The sequence below is a fragment of the Lagenorhynchus albirostris genome, chromosome 19, assembly GCF_949774975.1.
Source record: "Lagenorhynchus albirostris chromosome 19, mLagAlb1.1, whole genome shotgun sequence".
NCBI lineage: Eukaryota > Metazoa > Chordata > Mammalia > Artiodactyla > Delphinidae > Lagenorhynchus > Lagenorhynchus albirostris.
This window is the reverse complement of record NC_083113.1, coordinates 11,461,054-11,476,574: the sequence shown is the minus strand read 5'-3', so window position 1 is coordinate 11,476,574 and position 15,521 is coordinate 11,461,054. Positions and strand designations below refer to the sequence as shown.

Below are 15,521 nucleotides of genomic sequence, written 5' to 3'. Positions count from 1 at the left end.
AGAGGTAGGTGGGGGTGGGGAGGAGCGGGAGCCGCCGGGGAGAGACAAAGGGGCCGAGTCAGAGCCAGAGACACAAAGACGCGAGGAGGCTGGGAAGATAGAAGTGGGACAAGGACACGGGGAGGGACCAGCGGAGTCTGGAGGCCCGATCCTAGCCCAGCCCCGCAGGGCCAGCGGAGCGCCAGGGGTGGTCTGTGCTGCCCCCTGGCGGAAGGCTGCGGTAAGGAGACGGTGCGGACCAGATGCAGGAGAGGACTGGGGAATGCAGGGAGCGAGAGAGAGGTCAAGAGAGACGCAGAGAGAAACAAGAGATACCGAAAGAGACACAGAAACCCACAGAGAGACAGAGGGACAGAGAAAGACAGAGATAGAAACATACAGAGAGACACAGACGCAGAGAGAGACACAGATGCAGGGAGCGAGAGAGACAGAAACAGAGAACAAAGTCAAAGGGATGGAAAGAGACAAGGAACCAAGTGACACAGAAACAGTGATAGAAAAAGACACCAGGAAGAAAGAGACCAGAAACACTAAGAGACACGGAAACGTGAAGACTGAAAAACCCAGAGATAAACACAGGGACGGAAAAAGAGGCAAAGATAGACACAAAAACAGAGACACTAAAAGAGACAGAGAGAAATCTAAAAAGAAACGACTCCCAGAGTCGCATGCAGAGATTGAAAAAGATGAAAATAGGCTGAGAGGCGTACAGACCGGAGAGACAGTGGCCCCGGGGAGAGAACTGGGGAAGTCTCGAGGCGGGGAAGGGGGTGGGGGTGGGCTCTCAGCGTGGGGGCGGGGCTCCAGAGGGGCGAACCTATGAGAACCCACGTGCCTCACGCGGGTGTGACGAGACGGCCAGGACTAATACTGAAGGGGGCGGGGTTAGGACTTTGGGCGGGACCGAGGCCAGGGTATACTTAGCTCCTGGGAAGGGGTGGGGCAGACTACCTGGAGAACGAATGGGAGAGGCCGTGTTGGGGGGCGGGGCTTCACGGAGGCGGGACGTTCGGAAGCCCCTAAGCGTACCCCGTTAGACAGGGGGCGGGGCGCGAGGACAACCTCTGGTGTAAAGGGGCGTGGCTAGAACACTAAGGGGCAGGGTTTGAACGCTAAGAGAAGGCAAAGATAGAATTCTGGGACAGGGGGGCGGTGACCAAAGAAACCTGGGAGGGGCGGACAGAGAATCCTGAGGAGCAGCGGGTGTAGGTAGAATCCTACGACAGGGAGGGAGAGGAATGCTGGGGGGCGGGGCGGGAGTGGAATCCCAGGAGGGGGCGGGGTCAGACCAGCATGAGGGGGCGTGGCCCGAGCCTAAGAGCGGCTCGGTGCCCGGGGGAAGAAGGGGGTGGGTCCTGTGACGTCAGCGAGTCCGAAGCCAGAAAGAAGCCGGGGGCCGGGGGCGCTGAGCCGGGAGAACCGGACCGCGAGAGCAGAGACGGGAGAGCAGAGCGCGGCGGGAGCCAGCCGGGAGCCGAAGCCACTCAGGCACCTGCGCGTCTGCCCAACCGATCGGCGCACGCAGAGTGGCCTGCAGGTCCCCGCCCGGGCCCAGTCCCTCCCCGGGCCCCCCATGGCCCGGGACGCAGCCCTCCCGCCGTCGAAATTGTCGCCGCTGAAGCTGCCTCTACTGCCATTGCTGCTGCTACTGCTCCGGGAAACCGGTGAGAGACCGCAGGCGCCTCCCCGCCGCGCGCGAACCCATCCCCTTCCCTACCCCCAGCAGGAGGGTGGCGATGATGAGGCGAGACCACCCCCCTTTCCTTCACCCAGAGTTGGGAATCTGAGGCCCGGGGAGAATTGAGGGCAGGGAGCCAGATGCCGAGGTCCTCGGGAGGGGCGGGGAGCTCGGACTTTGGGTCCCTTAGAGGGCCAAGAGTGATAATTCGGGCGACCTGGGGAAGGGCCTGCGAGCTCCAACCCCGAGCCCGAGAGTGCTAAAGGCTCTGACTCCCGGGCCCCAGAAAAATTAGGGGCTGAGGGCTCTATCTCTTGGGTCCCAGGAAGAATGAAGGCTAGGGGCTCTGTCTACTGGGGTCCTGGTAGAATTGGGGTCAGGAAGGGCTCAAACTTGTGGGTTCCAGACTGTGAGCACGGGGCTCTGTCTCCTGGGTCCCAGACAGAATTGGGGGGAGGGGAGGGCAAAAGGCCCTGTCTCCTGGGCTCCAGATTTAATTGTGGGCATTGGAATGTCTCCTGAGATTCAGACATAAATGTGGGCAGAAACCCTGACTCTTGGGTTATAGATATAATTAAGGGCCGGAGGCCCTGTCTGGAAGCTGGAGGCTCGGTCGGCTGTGTCCCAGGTAGATTAAGGAGGCCGAGTCCCGCCGGCTGGGACACTTCCCTTTCCTTGAGAGCCGTCGGCGGGGCATCCCTGGGGAAGTTTTCCGGGTTTCACTTTCGCCGAGCCAGGGCAAGGCGGGGGCGGGCGCTCTCCTGGCTCCCGGTCCCGGACTCCCGGTTTCGGGACCTTATCTTTCCTCTAGTCGCGCCTTTGTCCTAGGAGCCGCAGCGGGAGGTGGACGCGAAGAGATGCCGCCCTAATCCGCTGTCTCTCCCTCTGCTCGGCCCACCCCCCGCCTCCCGTTTCCCCCACCTCCCGTAGGGGAGGGGTGCAGCCCCGGGAGAGGGAGGGGATGGGAGGAAGCAGGTGAAGGAGGCTCTGGCCCCGCCCCTTTGCAGGTGACCCGGCTGTTTATTCCCAGCTAGAAATTCAGGATACTGGAGTTTCCCAAAGGTTTGCCAGAAACTACGGAGGGAGCTTGCGGGACCCCTGGTCTTTTTTTCCCAGCATGTGTCTGAATTGTCTCCCAGCTTTGACCCAGAACTTTGTACTGACTCTTCCATCGCCTGCCTCTCTCTCTGTGTCAGAAATAGGGAGATAAAGTCAGAACCTGCCACCTCTGTGAGAATGCTCAGAATCCACCCGTCCTTGGGCCACACATTGACTCGGTGCGTGATCTCACGGAAGGCTCTTGATCACCCTGGGAGACAGGTCCAGTTCCTGTTCCCATTTTGCAGATGAGGAAACAGAGGCTTAGAAAGGGCAAGCCACTTTCCCAGGGTCCACAGCCAGTCTGCAGACTTCAGAGCCTTTCTTGCCTCTGCCCCGCCTGGTGGGCTTCAGAAAGTGTTTCTGAGCCTCCATTTCCTCCTTTGGAAAACTGAGATAATTCCTTCCCTGCGGGGCCATTGGAGGAATCTAGAGGTCACACTGGTCCCCGGGGGGGGGGGGGGGGCGGGGGCGGGGAAGCTCTTAGCACCTGAGGAGGAGGTCTTCCCCTTTCCTGACCCTCCATCCTTGTGCCTTTTCTCTCTGCTCTCCCTCCCCTCCTTCCCTCACTTTCTCTCCCCGCTTCCTCTCTCCATTTCTCACCCTCTCCCTCTGCTCCTCTGGCTCTCTAATCTCTCTCCAAGCTCTTTCTCTCCTCCTTTCTTGCCCTCTCTCTCCCCTTTCCATCCATCTCTGTTTCCCTGTCCCTGGCTCCTCTGCCTTCCCCCTCCTTGGCCTCCACGGAATGAGGGTGCACCACCTGGGCTTCCTGCTGTGGCTGCCCTCCCCAGTCCTCCCAGCTTTCACTGCTCATCCCTGTCAGCCAGGCAGCCCCACGGTAGCGGAGGGGGATGGGACGACAGGGGACTGCCCGCCTGCTGTCTCTTCTTGTTAAGGAAGGGGGACTGGACAGGGGAGAAGTAAGGGTGGGTCTGCTCACATCCTAGGGGGAGGAGAGGGGAGAGAGGGATACAGGGAGAGGCTGGAGATAAAGGGATGGGGACAGAAGCCGATAGAGGGAGGGCATCAGAAACAAATTTAGGGATGGGGTCAGAGACACATACAGGAATGGAACCGAGAGATGGGGGAATGAAATGCAGCCACAGGGATGGGGCAGTGTGGGAGTGGGAGCGGGGGGTAAGGGAGCTGGAAGGACATCTGGATAAAGGCAGGAACAGCATAAAGAGAGAGACAGACGTTTGGTGACAGGCAGGGGGCCCAAAAGACCCCAGCCAGTCAGTGACGGCGATGCCATGACCCAAGGAGGTCGGGGCACAGGCGACCCTCAAGGCCAGCAGTGTGTGGGGGCCACGGGGAGTGGTGGACACGGGAGGGACAGGGAGTTGTGCACTCTGGCCAGCTCCCCCGCCTCCGCCAGGGATGCTGTTACATTTTTAATGTCCCGGTGATGCTGAGAAATGGAGCAGGAGGGGGAGGAGAAGAGGGGACCCAGTAAGATGGCCCAGCAAAGAGAAAGTGTGTCACAGGTGTGGAGAGACATGCAGAGATGGGGAGACCCAGGAGGCAGAGAGAGCTGAGGGTCAGGGACACCGAGAAACGGCGGCCCTGAGACATGGAGACCAGAAACCTGAAGAGATTAGGGACCCCACGAATCGGTGCAGGGAGCCAGATTCCACAGACTAGGAGACCCAGACCTCAGATGTTGGAGATACAGAAGAAAAAGAAGATGAGAACAGCTAGGATTTTTTTTGGCCTGGTGAAAGTGATCTGAAATTGATTGTGGTAATGGAGGCACAAATCTATGAATTTACTAAAAGCCATTGAGCTGGACACTTTATTTTTATTTATTTATTTATTTATTTTTGGCTGCATTGGGTCTTCATTGATGCATGCGGGCTTTCTCTAGTTGTGGTGAGCGGGGGCTACTCTTTGTTGAGGTGCACGGGCTTCTCATTGCGGTGGCTTCTCCTGTTGCGGAGCACAGGCTCTAGGCACACGGGCTTCAGTAGCTGTGGCACTCGGACTCAGTAGTTGTGGCTTGCGGGCTCTAGAGCACAGGCTCAGTAGTTGTGGTGCCTGGGCTTAGTTGCTCCGCGGCATGTGAGATCTTCCCGGACCAGGGCTCGAACCCGTGTCCTCAGCATTGGCAGGCAGATTCTTAACCACTGTGCCACCAGGGAAGTCCCAAGCTGGTCACTTTAAAAGGGGGAATCGGGCTTCCCTGGTGGCGCAGTGGTTGAGAGTCTGCCTGCCGATGCAGGAGACATGGGTTCGTGCCCCGATCCGGGAGGATCCCACATGCCTCTGGGCCCGTGAGCCACGGCCGCTGAGCCTGCGCGTCCAGAGCCTGTGCTCAGCAACGGGAGAGGCCACAACAGTGAGAGGTCCGCGTACCGCAAAAAAAAAAAAAAAAAAAAAAAAAAAAAAGGGGGAATCGTATGGTATGGGAATTGTATCCCAATAAAGCAGTTAGAGAGAAAGACAGACAGACAGACACACACAGAGAGCAGAGACCAGGGACTCCTGGGAGACACAGCGGGGGGCAGACTCGGAACCCTAAGAATCAGAGACAGAGACACAAGAGATCAAAGAGACAGGACCTGCAGGAGGAGGAGGCCAGAGTCTCAGAGACAGAGATGTTTTGGTGTAAACTCTACGCTGGGCAGATTGGTGGGAGTGGGGTTCTGTCTGAGGGGCTTGACCAGGAAGAGATTCACCCCCAGAAGTATCAGACCCCACAGGGGAAAGCTTCAGGGGGGTCAAGCCCCTGCAGAAAGGCAGGGAAATCTCAGACCAGGGAGGGAAGGGGTCCCCCGAGGTGAGTGATGACCACGATCAGAGAGGTGGGCTGGGGGAGGGAGGTGCCGAAATGCAGGCCCAGACAGACAGCCCCATATCCCGGCTACCGCTGCGCACGCCCTCCTCAGACCGGCTCCTGGATGTCTGCTGTGAGGGTGGGCACTGTGATTAATGCAGTCAATTAATTGGCAAGGTAGCTGAGGCAGCAGCTGAGGCCAGCGCTCCAAGCACGCTGGCCTTCAAGGACCTGCTGGAGTCTGCTGCACCCCATGGTGAGAGGGCAGGTCATGATGTGTTATTGGTCTGGAGGGCGTGAGACAAGCCTGGAGGAGCCAGCCAGGAAGGGACCCAGGAGTCCGGGCCCCCAGCCCCTTCCTCTCTGCCTTGATTTCCCTTCCCCAGATCTCAGGGTCTCAGGCTATAAGTCTCTGCACGTCCCCAGATGTTTCCCCTGGGCTCACACAACGCCCTGGGCAGCCCCGACTCTGCCACCATAGGAAGCCTGCATCCCACGGCCCAGGCAGAGGAAGTGTGTCTGGGGACCCAGCTGACACCTCATGAAGCTGTCACCAGCCTGGCTGGCCAAGGGAAGCTGAGGGAGGGCGATGTTCCCATGGCCACAGTCTCCCCTGCTGTGGTGCTGGTCACGTCCTGGCCAAGGTCAGGGCACAATCACCTGCCCAGCAGCGTGCTGGACACTAGGGTCCGAACTCCAGGCCAGCCTTCCTCCTGGCATCATTTCTCCTGCTTCTGCCTGAAATGCAAAACATCTGGGCATCAGCCCACACTAACCCCGTCCCCCTCACCCCCACAGCCAGTCAGCTTCTGTGTCCCAACCATTCCAACTTCTGAATGTGTTTCCAATCTGGTTCATCCTCCATCCCCACAACCCTGACCCCTGAAGCCCGACCCACTCCATTCTGAGGGATTTTTCTAAAGCACAAACCAAACCCTGTCCCTCCACCTGCCTATAACTCTCTGTGGCTCCCCAGTGCCCCCAAGAAAAAGCCCAAACTCTAAGTCAGCCTCAGCCTGTATGATCTAGTGCACTGCTGATTCCTCATCTTCACCTTTATCGAGCTCTTACAGTGTGCCAGGCACTGTTCTAGGCTCTGGGGATACAGCAGTGAGCAAGACAGACAAAGATCCCTGCCCCCGGCACTGATGTTCTAGTGGGGAAGAGACATCAGCTGCTATGAGGAAATTGAAGCAGGGTCAATGGAGTTCCTGTTCTCATCATTAAGGTGGTCAGGGAACGCCCCAGAGCAAAGATCCGAAGGGAGGGAGGGAAAGGGAAGTGTTCCAGGATGAGAGAAAAGCAAGTGCAAAGGCCCGGAGGTGGGACTTGCCTGGCATGTCTGAGGAACAGCGAGGAGGATGGTGTGTCTGGAGCAGGGTGAACCAAGGGGAGAGGGTGAGAGATGAGGTCAGAAAGAGGATGAGCACAGGTCACGCAGGGCCTTGTGGGCCGCTGTAAAGACTTGAGCTTTTCTCTGAGTGAGGAGAGAGCCACAGCAGGGACCTGATCTGCTGTAGCTTCTCTGGCAGTGTGTGGGAACAGACTTCAGGGGCAACGGCAACCCTCCCTGGGGGGATGACCCAGGGGAGAGATGCCACTGGCTTAGACCAGGATACAGGCAATGCAGGGATCAGACCTGGTCCGCTTTGCAGATATATTTTGAAGATGGAGCCGACAGGATTTCCCGATGGATTGCATGGGTGGCGCGGAGTGGGGGGCGATGGTGAGAGAAAGAGAGGAGTCAGGGATGACTCCAAAGCTTCCATCCTGAACCTTTTACTGAGGTGGAAATACCTAATAAATGGGCCATTAACCCCACAGGGGCTGAACCATCCTATTCATTCATTCAGAATGAGACACTTAGAATAGGGATTGTAGAGCCGTGGGATTTTTTTTTTTTTTTTTTTTTTTTTTTTTTTTTTTTTTGCTGCACCGGGTCTTTTTTGCAGCATGTGGGATCTTAGTTTTGGGGCATGCATTGCAGGATCTAGTTCCCCAACCAGGGATCGAACCCCAGCCCCCTGCATTGGCGCTGAGTCTTACCCACTGGACCACCAGGGAAGTCCAAGCCATGGGATTTTAGAACCTCATTCATTCTGCAAATATTAAGCATCTACTAGAAGCCGGTCTCTGTTGCAGATACTGAGGGTGAGCAAAGCCAGGCAAAGAATTCCTGCTCTCAGAGAGCCAAGAAGGTCATGAAACTCTGCTGTGTGAGATGGAGAGAAAGTGAGGTGCAGGGTGAGGGAACGAGGGCCAGCTAGTTGGAGAGAGGAGGGCTGTGTGGCCATCGGGGACAGAGTACTGGTGATGAAAGAACTTGCTGAGAACCTTGCCCCACAAGAAGCTAAACGTGGTTTTTTTTAATTTAATTTTTATTTATTTATTTATTTCGGCTGCACCACTTGGCTTGCCAACCAGGGACTGAACCTGCGCCCTCCGCAGTGAAAGCACAGAGTCCTAGCCACTGGACCGCCAGGGAATTCCTAAAAGTGGGTGTTTTTTTTTTAATCCTCTGAAGCAGCCAGGGCCACTCTAGATGCAGGAAGGCAGCCTCCCTCAGAAGAGCGGATTGAACCCAGGTCACAGCAGTGAAAGTGCCGAGTCCTAACCACTAGACCGCCAGAGAACTCCCCAGAAGAAGAGAGGTATCTTGCAGCCACAGTGACTTCCTTAGGACAGGAAATCTGAGTCCCAGAAGGGACCCAGTGACCCAAAGAGGGGTGTGGGGCTCTGTGGGCTATAGCTTGGCTTCCCTTGGCAAGGGTCTCCTCCTCCAGGAAGCTCTCCTGCCTCTCCCCTCGGCTGGGTCAGGCCCCTGCTCTAGGTTCTCCCCCTCCCCCCCAGCCCCACCCCTTCAGTTTTTCCAGCGAAGTGCTTGGTGATCACTGTCTGTACAATGTCTGTCTCCCCTCCTGAATGTAAGCTCCTAGAGGACAAGCAAGTGATTTGTCCTGACACATCTGTGGTACCTGCCCCCAGAACAGAGTTTGATATTTATTCAACAGGTTTTTTTTCTTAACAGTATTGATTGAGCACCTACTATAACCAGGCCCTGGTGTAGGCTCTGGGGATACAGTAGGAAACAAGACAGGCAAATCCCTGTCCTCAGGGGCTGACCCTCTAGCACCCAGGGCCTGCAGGTTGAGTCACTGTTTTTTGCCCACTGGTTGGCATAGTCTGGGAAAGAATAACTGGTGGGAAGGTTCCTACCATTCATGCCCTTGAAGTTCTAAATCTTCGCTTTAGGGACTTCCCTGGTGGTGCAGTGGTTAAGAATCCGCCTGCCAATGCAGGGGACACAGGTTCAAGCCCTGGTCCGGGAAGATCCCACATGCCGTGGAGCAACTAAGCCCGTGCGCCACAACTACTGAGCCCATGTGCTGCAACTACTGAAGCCCGCGCGCCTAGAGCCAGTGCTCCGCAATAAGAGAAGCCACCGCAATGAGAAGCCCATGCACCACAACAAAGAGTAGCCTCCTCTCGCCACAACTAGAGAAAGCCCGTGCGCAGCAACAAAGACCCAATGCAGCCAAAAATAAATATAAAATAAGCTTAATAAATAAATAAATAAATAAATAAAATAAATCTTCACTTTAGTCAAGTCCTTCTCCAAGTGAAGAACCCTTAATGGCTCCCACTTACCTCAAGAAGAAAACTTAAGCCCTTGGCCCTGCCCTACTTTGCTTCTGCAGCTCACACTGGCCTGGGTTTTTCCCTGACGGAGTGCCCTTCCCTCCTCACCCAGCTAGAAAGGGGCATAGCCTTTGGGAACCCTTGTCCCATACTCAGTGCCTTTGGGGGCCATGTGGGTTCCTGGCACCTTGAGGGAAGGGGGTGGCCCTTCCTCAGCTCCGCCTAACTGTTGCCACCAGAGCCTCATATCCTGATTTTTGTCTGGATTCGACCTTTAATCTCCAGACCCTTCTGTGGTGCTAATTCACTTCTGGAACAATGTTATGTGGGCCAAAAGTAACTATGTGGGAGAGCCGGATTTGGCCTGCAGCGGATGGCTGGCCGCCTCTGCTCGACTCCCCCGCCCTGCCAGCCCTTTGAGGATCTTACAGGAGAAAATCATTGTAACAGAATTGTCACAAGGGACCCTGCAGGCTGCTTAAACATCCCCATTTCACAGATGGAGGAAATTAGGCTCGAAACAAGGTCCCCACCTGGAAAGGGACAGAGCCAGCAGGAAGCCCCCAGCCAGCTGCTCCGGGGGCCCACACATGACACTCTGCAGTTTGGTCCCGCCGCAGAGGAGGAGCCCATCTTCCAAGGTGGCACCCTTGGGTTTGAGTTGCAAGATGTACGTGGGGCTTCCACGAGATGACGTCTGTGTCACACAATGGCCTTCACTGATGCCTTGTTTTGAGAAGTGCTTGGGACGGGTCCTGCCCAAGGGGCTGCCTTCTGCTGGGGACCCTCTCACTAGGGGCCCCTGTTAATTTTCCCTGGGTTCCTGTGTGAGGCCAGCGGTGGCACACACTCCTCCCCTCACATCTGGAGACAGCTGGGCATGGGCCTTGCCTTGAGGCTGGGTGTCGAGGGCTACTTGTAATTACACTTACCTGGCTATGTTTATTTACCAAGCACTGATCTTGTGTTTCCGGCGACCCTGTGTGCCAAGTACTCTACAAACATCCTTTAATCCTTAAACGGCAATCCCTAGGAGATGGGCACCATTATTACCCTCCTTTTACAGCCGAGGAAACTGAGGCACAGAGAGGTTAAATGACTTGCCCAATGTCACACAGTCAGTAAGTTGCCGAGCCAGGATTCAAACCCAGGTACTCTGCCCTCAGTCACCATGCTGTACTGCCTTACACAGCAGAGAAACATTCATCTTTATTCTGGTTTTTATTTTTTTTATTATTTATTTTTGGCTGCGCTGGGTCTTCGTTGCTGTGTGCGGGCTTTTTCTAGTTGCTGTGCGTGGGCTTCTCATTGCGTTGGCTTCTCTTGTTGCGGAGCACGGGCTCCAGGTGCACGGGCTTCAGTAGTTGTGGCTCACGGGCTCCAGAGCGCAGGTTGAGCAGTTGTGGCGCACGGGCTTAGTTGCTCCGTGGCATGTGGGATCTTCCCGGACCAGGGCTCGAACCCGTGTCCCCTGCGTCGGCAGACGGATTCCCAACCACTGCACCACCAAGGAAGCCCCAGATTTTTTTTTTTGGTCACGCCGCGTGGCATGCGGGATCTTAGTTCCCTGACCAGGAATCGAACCCGTACCCCCTGCAGTGGAGGCGCAGAGTCTTAACCACTGGACCACCAGGGAAGTCCCCTTTATTCCAGTTTTTATTAACAATCAGAAAACAAAAGATAAGCTGGGAAATAAAAGCCATACGTTCAGACAAAAACTGGTACGCAAATGCTCACAGCAGCTTTATTCATAATTGCCAAAAGGTGAAAACAACTCAAATGTCCATGAACTGATGAACGGATAAACACAATGTGGTCAATGCATACAATGGAATATTACTGAGCCATAAAAAGGAACAAGGCACTGACCCATGTTACAGCGTGGGTGCACCTTGAAGACATTATGCCAAGTGAAAGAAACCAGACACAAAAGGCCACATGTTGTATGATTTGATTTATGCAAAATGTCCACAAGAAGAGAATCTACAGAGACAGAAAATAGACTAGTGATTGCTAGGGGGTGGGAGAAGGGGGAAGGGGAGGGACTGTTTAATGGGTACAGGGATTTCTTTGGGGGATTTTAAAAATGTCCTAAACTTGATTTTGGCGATGGTTGCACAACTCTTGTGAATATATGAAAAGCCATTGAATCGTACTTTATTTATTTATTAGTCTAACTTTAAAAAAAAATACATAAGATATAGACATTTATTTATTTACATACTTATTTTGGTTGTGCCAGGTCTTAGCTGCGGCACGCGGACTTAGTTGCAGCATGTGAACTCTTAGTTGCGGCATGCGTGCAGGATCTAGTTCCCTGACCAGGGATCAAACCCAGGCCCCCTGCATTAGGAGCACGGAGTCTTACCCACTGGACCACTAGGGAAGTCCCTGAATTGTACATTTTTTCTTTTCTTTCCTTTTTCTTTTTTTTTTTTTAGCGGTACGCGGGCCTCTCACTGTTGTGGCCTCTCCCGTTGCGGAGCACAGGCTCCGGACGCGCAGGCTCAGCGGCCATGGCTCACGGACCCAGCCGCTCCGCGGCATGTGGGATCTTCCCGGACCGGGGCATGAACCCGTGTCCCCTGCATCGGCAGGCGGACTCTCAACCACTGCGCCACCAGGGAAGCCCTGAATTGTACATTTTTAATGGGAGAGTGGGAATTATATCTCAGCAAGGCTGTTTTCAAAAAAATAGGCACAGCAACTACTGAGCCCGCGTGCTGCAACTACTGAAGCCCCGCGCGCCTAGAGCCCGTGCTCTGCAACAAGAGAAGCCGCAGCAATGAGAAGCCCGCATGCATCAGTGAAGACCCAACGCAGCCAAAAAATAAATAAAAATTAAAAAAAAAAAAAAGGCACAGAGGGCTGTAGGTTTTATAGAAAGGTGAGAGAAAGTATTATTCCTAGGTAGGAAAAAAAATGAAAACTGTCCTCACACTTTGAATTTTTTTTTAATTTCTTTTGGGATAGATTCAGGTTTTTGTTATTTTTGGAGGATTCTTTTTTCCCTCCAAACATTTGATAATGAAAAGTTTCGAACACACGTGTAAGTTGGAAGAATGACCCAGCAGCCTCCCTCATCCTCTGCCCCTAGACTTGACAAAGGGTCACATTTTGCCACGTTTGACTTCGTGACTTTATCGTTTTTGTTGTTGTTGTTTTTGATGAACCATTTGAGAGTACCTTACAGATATGACATTTCCACCCCTTATCATCTCCTTCTCCTTCTCCTTCTCCTTCTCCTTCTCCTTCTCCTTCTTCTCCGCGCAGCTTGTGGGATCTTAGTTCCCAGACTAGGGACTGAACCCAGGCCCTCGGCAGTGAGATCGCAGAGTCCTAACCACTGGACCGCCAGGGAAGTCCCATCCGCCATTTATCTTCTAAGTAAAAGGAATACTACATAAAATAGATAACCAGCAAGGACCTATTGTATAGCACAGGGAACTATACTCAATATTTTGTAAAACCTATAAAGGAAAAGAATCTGAAAAAGAATATACAATACACATATATGTATTGAGAGATATATATAAACTGAATCACTGTGCTGTACACCTGAAACTAACACATTGTAAATCAACTATACTTCAATAAAATAAAAATAAAATAGGGAATTCCCTGGCGGTCCAGTGGTTAGGACTCCAGGCTTTCACTGCCATGGCCTGGGTTCAATCCCTGGTGGGGGAAATAAGATACGGCAAGCTATGCGGCGCGGCATAAAATTAAATTAAATTAAAAACTTTTTTTTTAATTTTAAAGGAATACTACATAACCACAATTTAATCATCACACCTAAGATCATGAATGGTAATTCCATAATCATATGTCATCTAGCCTGGACACAAATGTCCCTAGTTTTCCTCAAACTCTTTCTGGCTGGCCTTTTGGGAATTGGGATTTCATAAAGATTCCTGCATTGCATTGCGGGTCTGCATTTCAGGGGGCGGCCCCTCAGTGATGGCCCGGCCTGGCCCGGAGGTGTCTGGGTCCTTCACTGACCCGACCTCTCTCTCTCCTCTCTCCGCAGGAGCCCAGGATGTGCGAGTTCGGGCTGCAGCCGAGGTGCGGGGCCAGCTGGGGGACACCGTAGAGTTGCCGTGCCACCTGCTGCCCCCAGCGCCTGAAATCCGAGTGTCACAGGTGACGTGGCTGCGCCTGGACGCGCCTGAGGGTAACCAGAACGTGGCTATCTTCCACCCCCAGTATGGTCCCAGCTTCCCCAGCCCGAAGCCTGGCAAGGAGCGGCTGTCCTTCGTCAATGCCGGGCAGAGCACCGGGGCCGGGCAAGGCACAGAGCTGGAGGTGCGGGACGCCACACTGGCCCTCCGGGGGCTGACGGTGGAGGACGAGGGCAACTACACCTGCGAGTTTGCCACCTTCCCCCGGGGCACCAGTCGGGGAGTGACCTGGCTCAGAGTCATAGGTGAGCAGGGTGGGGGGCAGGGCTGCAACGAAGTGGGAGGGTCGGGGATGCAATGCACGAGAGCCCCTCAGCGGTCTGTTTCTCCTCTTTAGCTGTGATATCGACCTTGTCCGTGATCTTCAGCCAATGGGCAGCTGAAGCATCTACTGTTTGCCACACGCTGTTCTGCAAGTTGGAGAGACAGCCGGCAACATGTGTTCAGCAAATTGAGTACCTACTCTGTGCCAGGCACTATGCTAGGCTCTAGGGATAAAGCAGTGAGGAAGACAGCACTCCCTGCCCTCCTGGAGCTTATACTCCAAACAAAGGAGTAGATAAAATCCATAAGAAAAATAAGAGTGAGTCAGGTGGTTATAGGTGCTTCAGAAGTTGGAAGGGAGCAGGTTACAATTGTAAGCGAGGGTGGTCTGGTGCTAACCCATAACCCAAACTAGGAGGTGAAGGAGCCCTGCAGGTCTAGGAAGAGGGTTTCAGGCAGTGGGAATAGCAAGTGCAAAGGCCCTGAGGCAGGGCACACCTGGGGAAGAGCAGGGAAGTCAGTGTGGCTGGAGATGCATGAATGGAGGAAAGTAGAAGGAGACAAGGTCAAGGAGGTGATGGGGGAGCACAGATCACAGCCTCACGGACCATGTGAAGATTTTGGCTTTTGCCTTGAGAGAACAAGAGCTACAGGAAATTCTGAACAGAAGAGGGATGCGATCTGGCTTGGGTTTTCACAGGCTCCTTCTGGCTATGTGGTTGGTGAGGGTGGAGGCTGGGAGACCACTAAGGAGGTGACGGCATATGTCCAGGTGGGAGGTGATGGCATCTAGACCAAGATGGAGGCAGTGGGGGTGATGAGAAGAGATTGGATTATGGGAATATTTTAGAGGTAAAGCCAGAGAACAATCAATTTGGCAAACAAAGGAAACACCAGGATGTTGCAATACTCAGAGTGAGGGCCCCAGTGGACTCATTTACATAGAATGGTCAGCAAAAGCCTCTTCGTCGAGTCCCGAAGTGTGGACAGGAGCCACCCCCAGGGACACGTCCACGGGCAGAGGGATGAAGGCACAAGCAGAGGGAACAGCCTACGCACACGCTGGGACATGAGAGCCAGCTTGGCATGTCCTAGAGAGGAGGCTGGTGGGGTTGGTGGCAAGGGCTTGAGTGACCCTCAACAAGGCAAGAAAACAGACAGGGTCATGACGATTGCATGGGCCTCGTAGACAGAGGCCAGGTGGCTCGACTTCATCTGAATTTTTTTTTTTTTTTTCTGCTACGCCGCTCAGCTTCCAGGATCTTAGTTCCCCGACCAGGGATTGAACCCCCACCTTCGGCAGTGAAAGCTTGGAGTCCTAACCACTGGACCACCGGGAATCCCCTTTATCTGAAATATTATTTGGAGCCATCAGAGGGTTTCAAATCATAAGAGCACCCCGACAAGGCTTTTGAAATTGCTTTAAAAAAATGACTGGCTGCTGTGTGTGGGCCATCAGAAGGGTAGACAAAGGTAGAGGGAAGCAAGGAGACCAGGTGAGAGGAGGAATTGGCTTGGAAGGGGGAAGAAGCAGGAGGGGAGGGGAGGGGAATAAAAAGAGAAGTGGAAATAATCACACTTTTAAGAGATAGAAGGTGCTTGTCCGTGAATTAAGGGAGGAGGAGAATCAAGAACTCCCAGCCCTCTGGTCCAGCAGGAAGGTGACCCGCACAACCACTTAGCGAAATGGGGAAGACTCAGGGAAGGCGTCTTTTTGAAGATGCTATTTCTTGCTAAATCTAGGCAATCCCCTGGGATCCCATCGTCCCCCGGCAACTCCACAGAAGCCACGTCACTCTGGACACTTAAGTCCCCCCCCCTCAGCCCCAGAGAGTTGGGGAAGTGTACCGTGTACTGTCCCTCAGTACACACTTCCCTTCCCAAG

At 54.0% G+C, this 15,521-nt stretch overlaps 1 protein-coding gene across 3 annotated transcripts in view; it reads left to right on the top strand.

Moving 5' to 3' along the window:
* Window positions 1-1,373: 1,373 nt before the first annotated feature.
* The window catches only part of NECTIN2 (nectin cell adhesion molecule 2), a 28,763-nt gene continuing 14,615 nt past the window's right edge, over window positions 1,374-15,521 (top strand). For all 3 annotated transcript variants that reach the window (XM_060131028.1, XM_060131029.1, XM_060131030.1), the window contains exons 1-2: window positions 1,374-1,664; window positions 13,222-13,617. In XM_060131028.1, coding sequence (XP_059987011.1) covers window positions 1,574-1,664; window positions 13,222-13,617 — 487 coding nt within the window. In that variant the 5' untranslated portion in view covers window positions 1,374-1,573. The remainder of the gene's footprint in view (window positions 1,665-13,221; window positions 13,618-15,521) is intronic.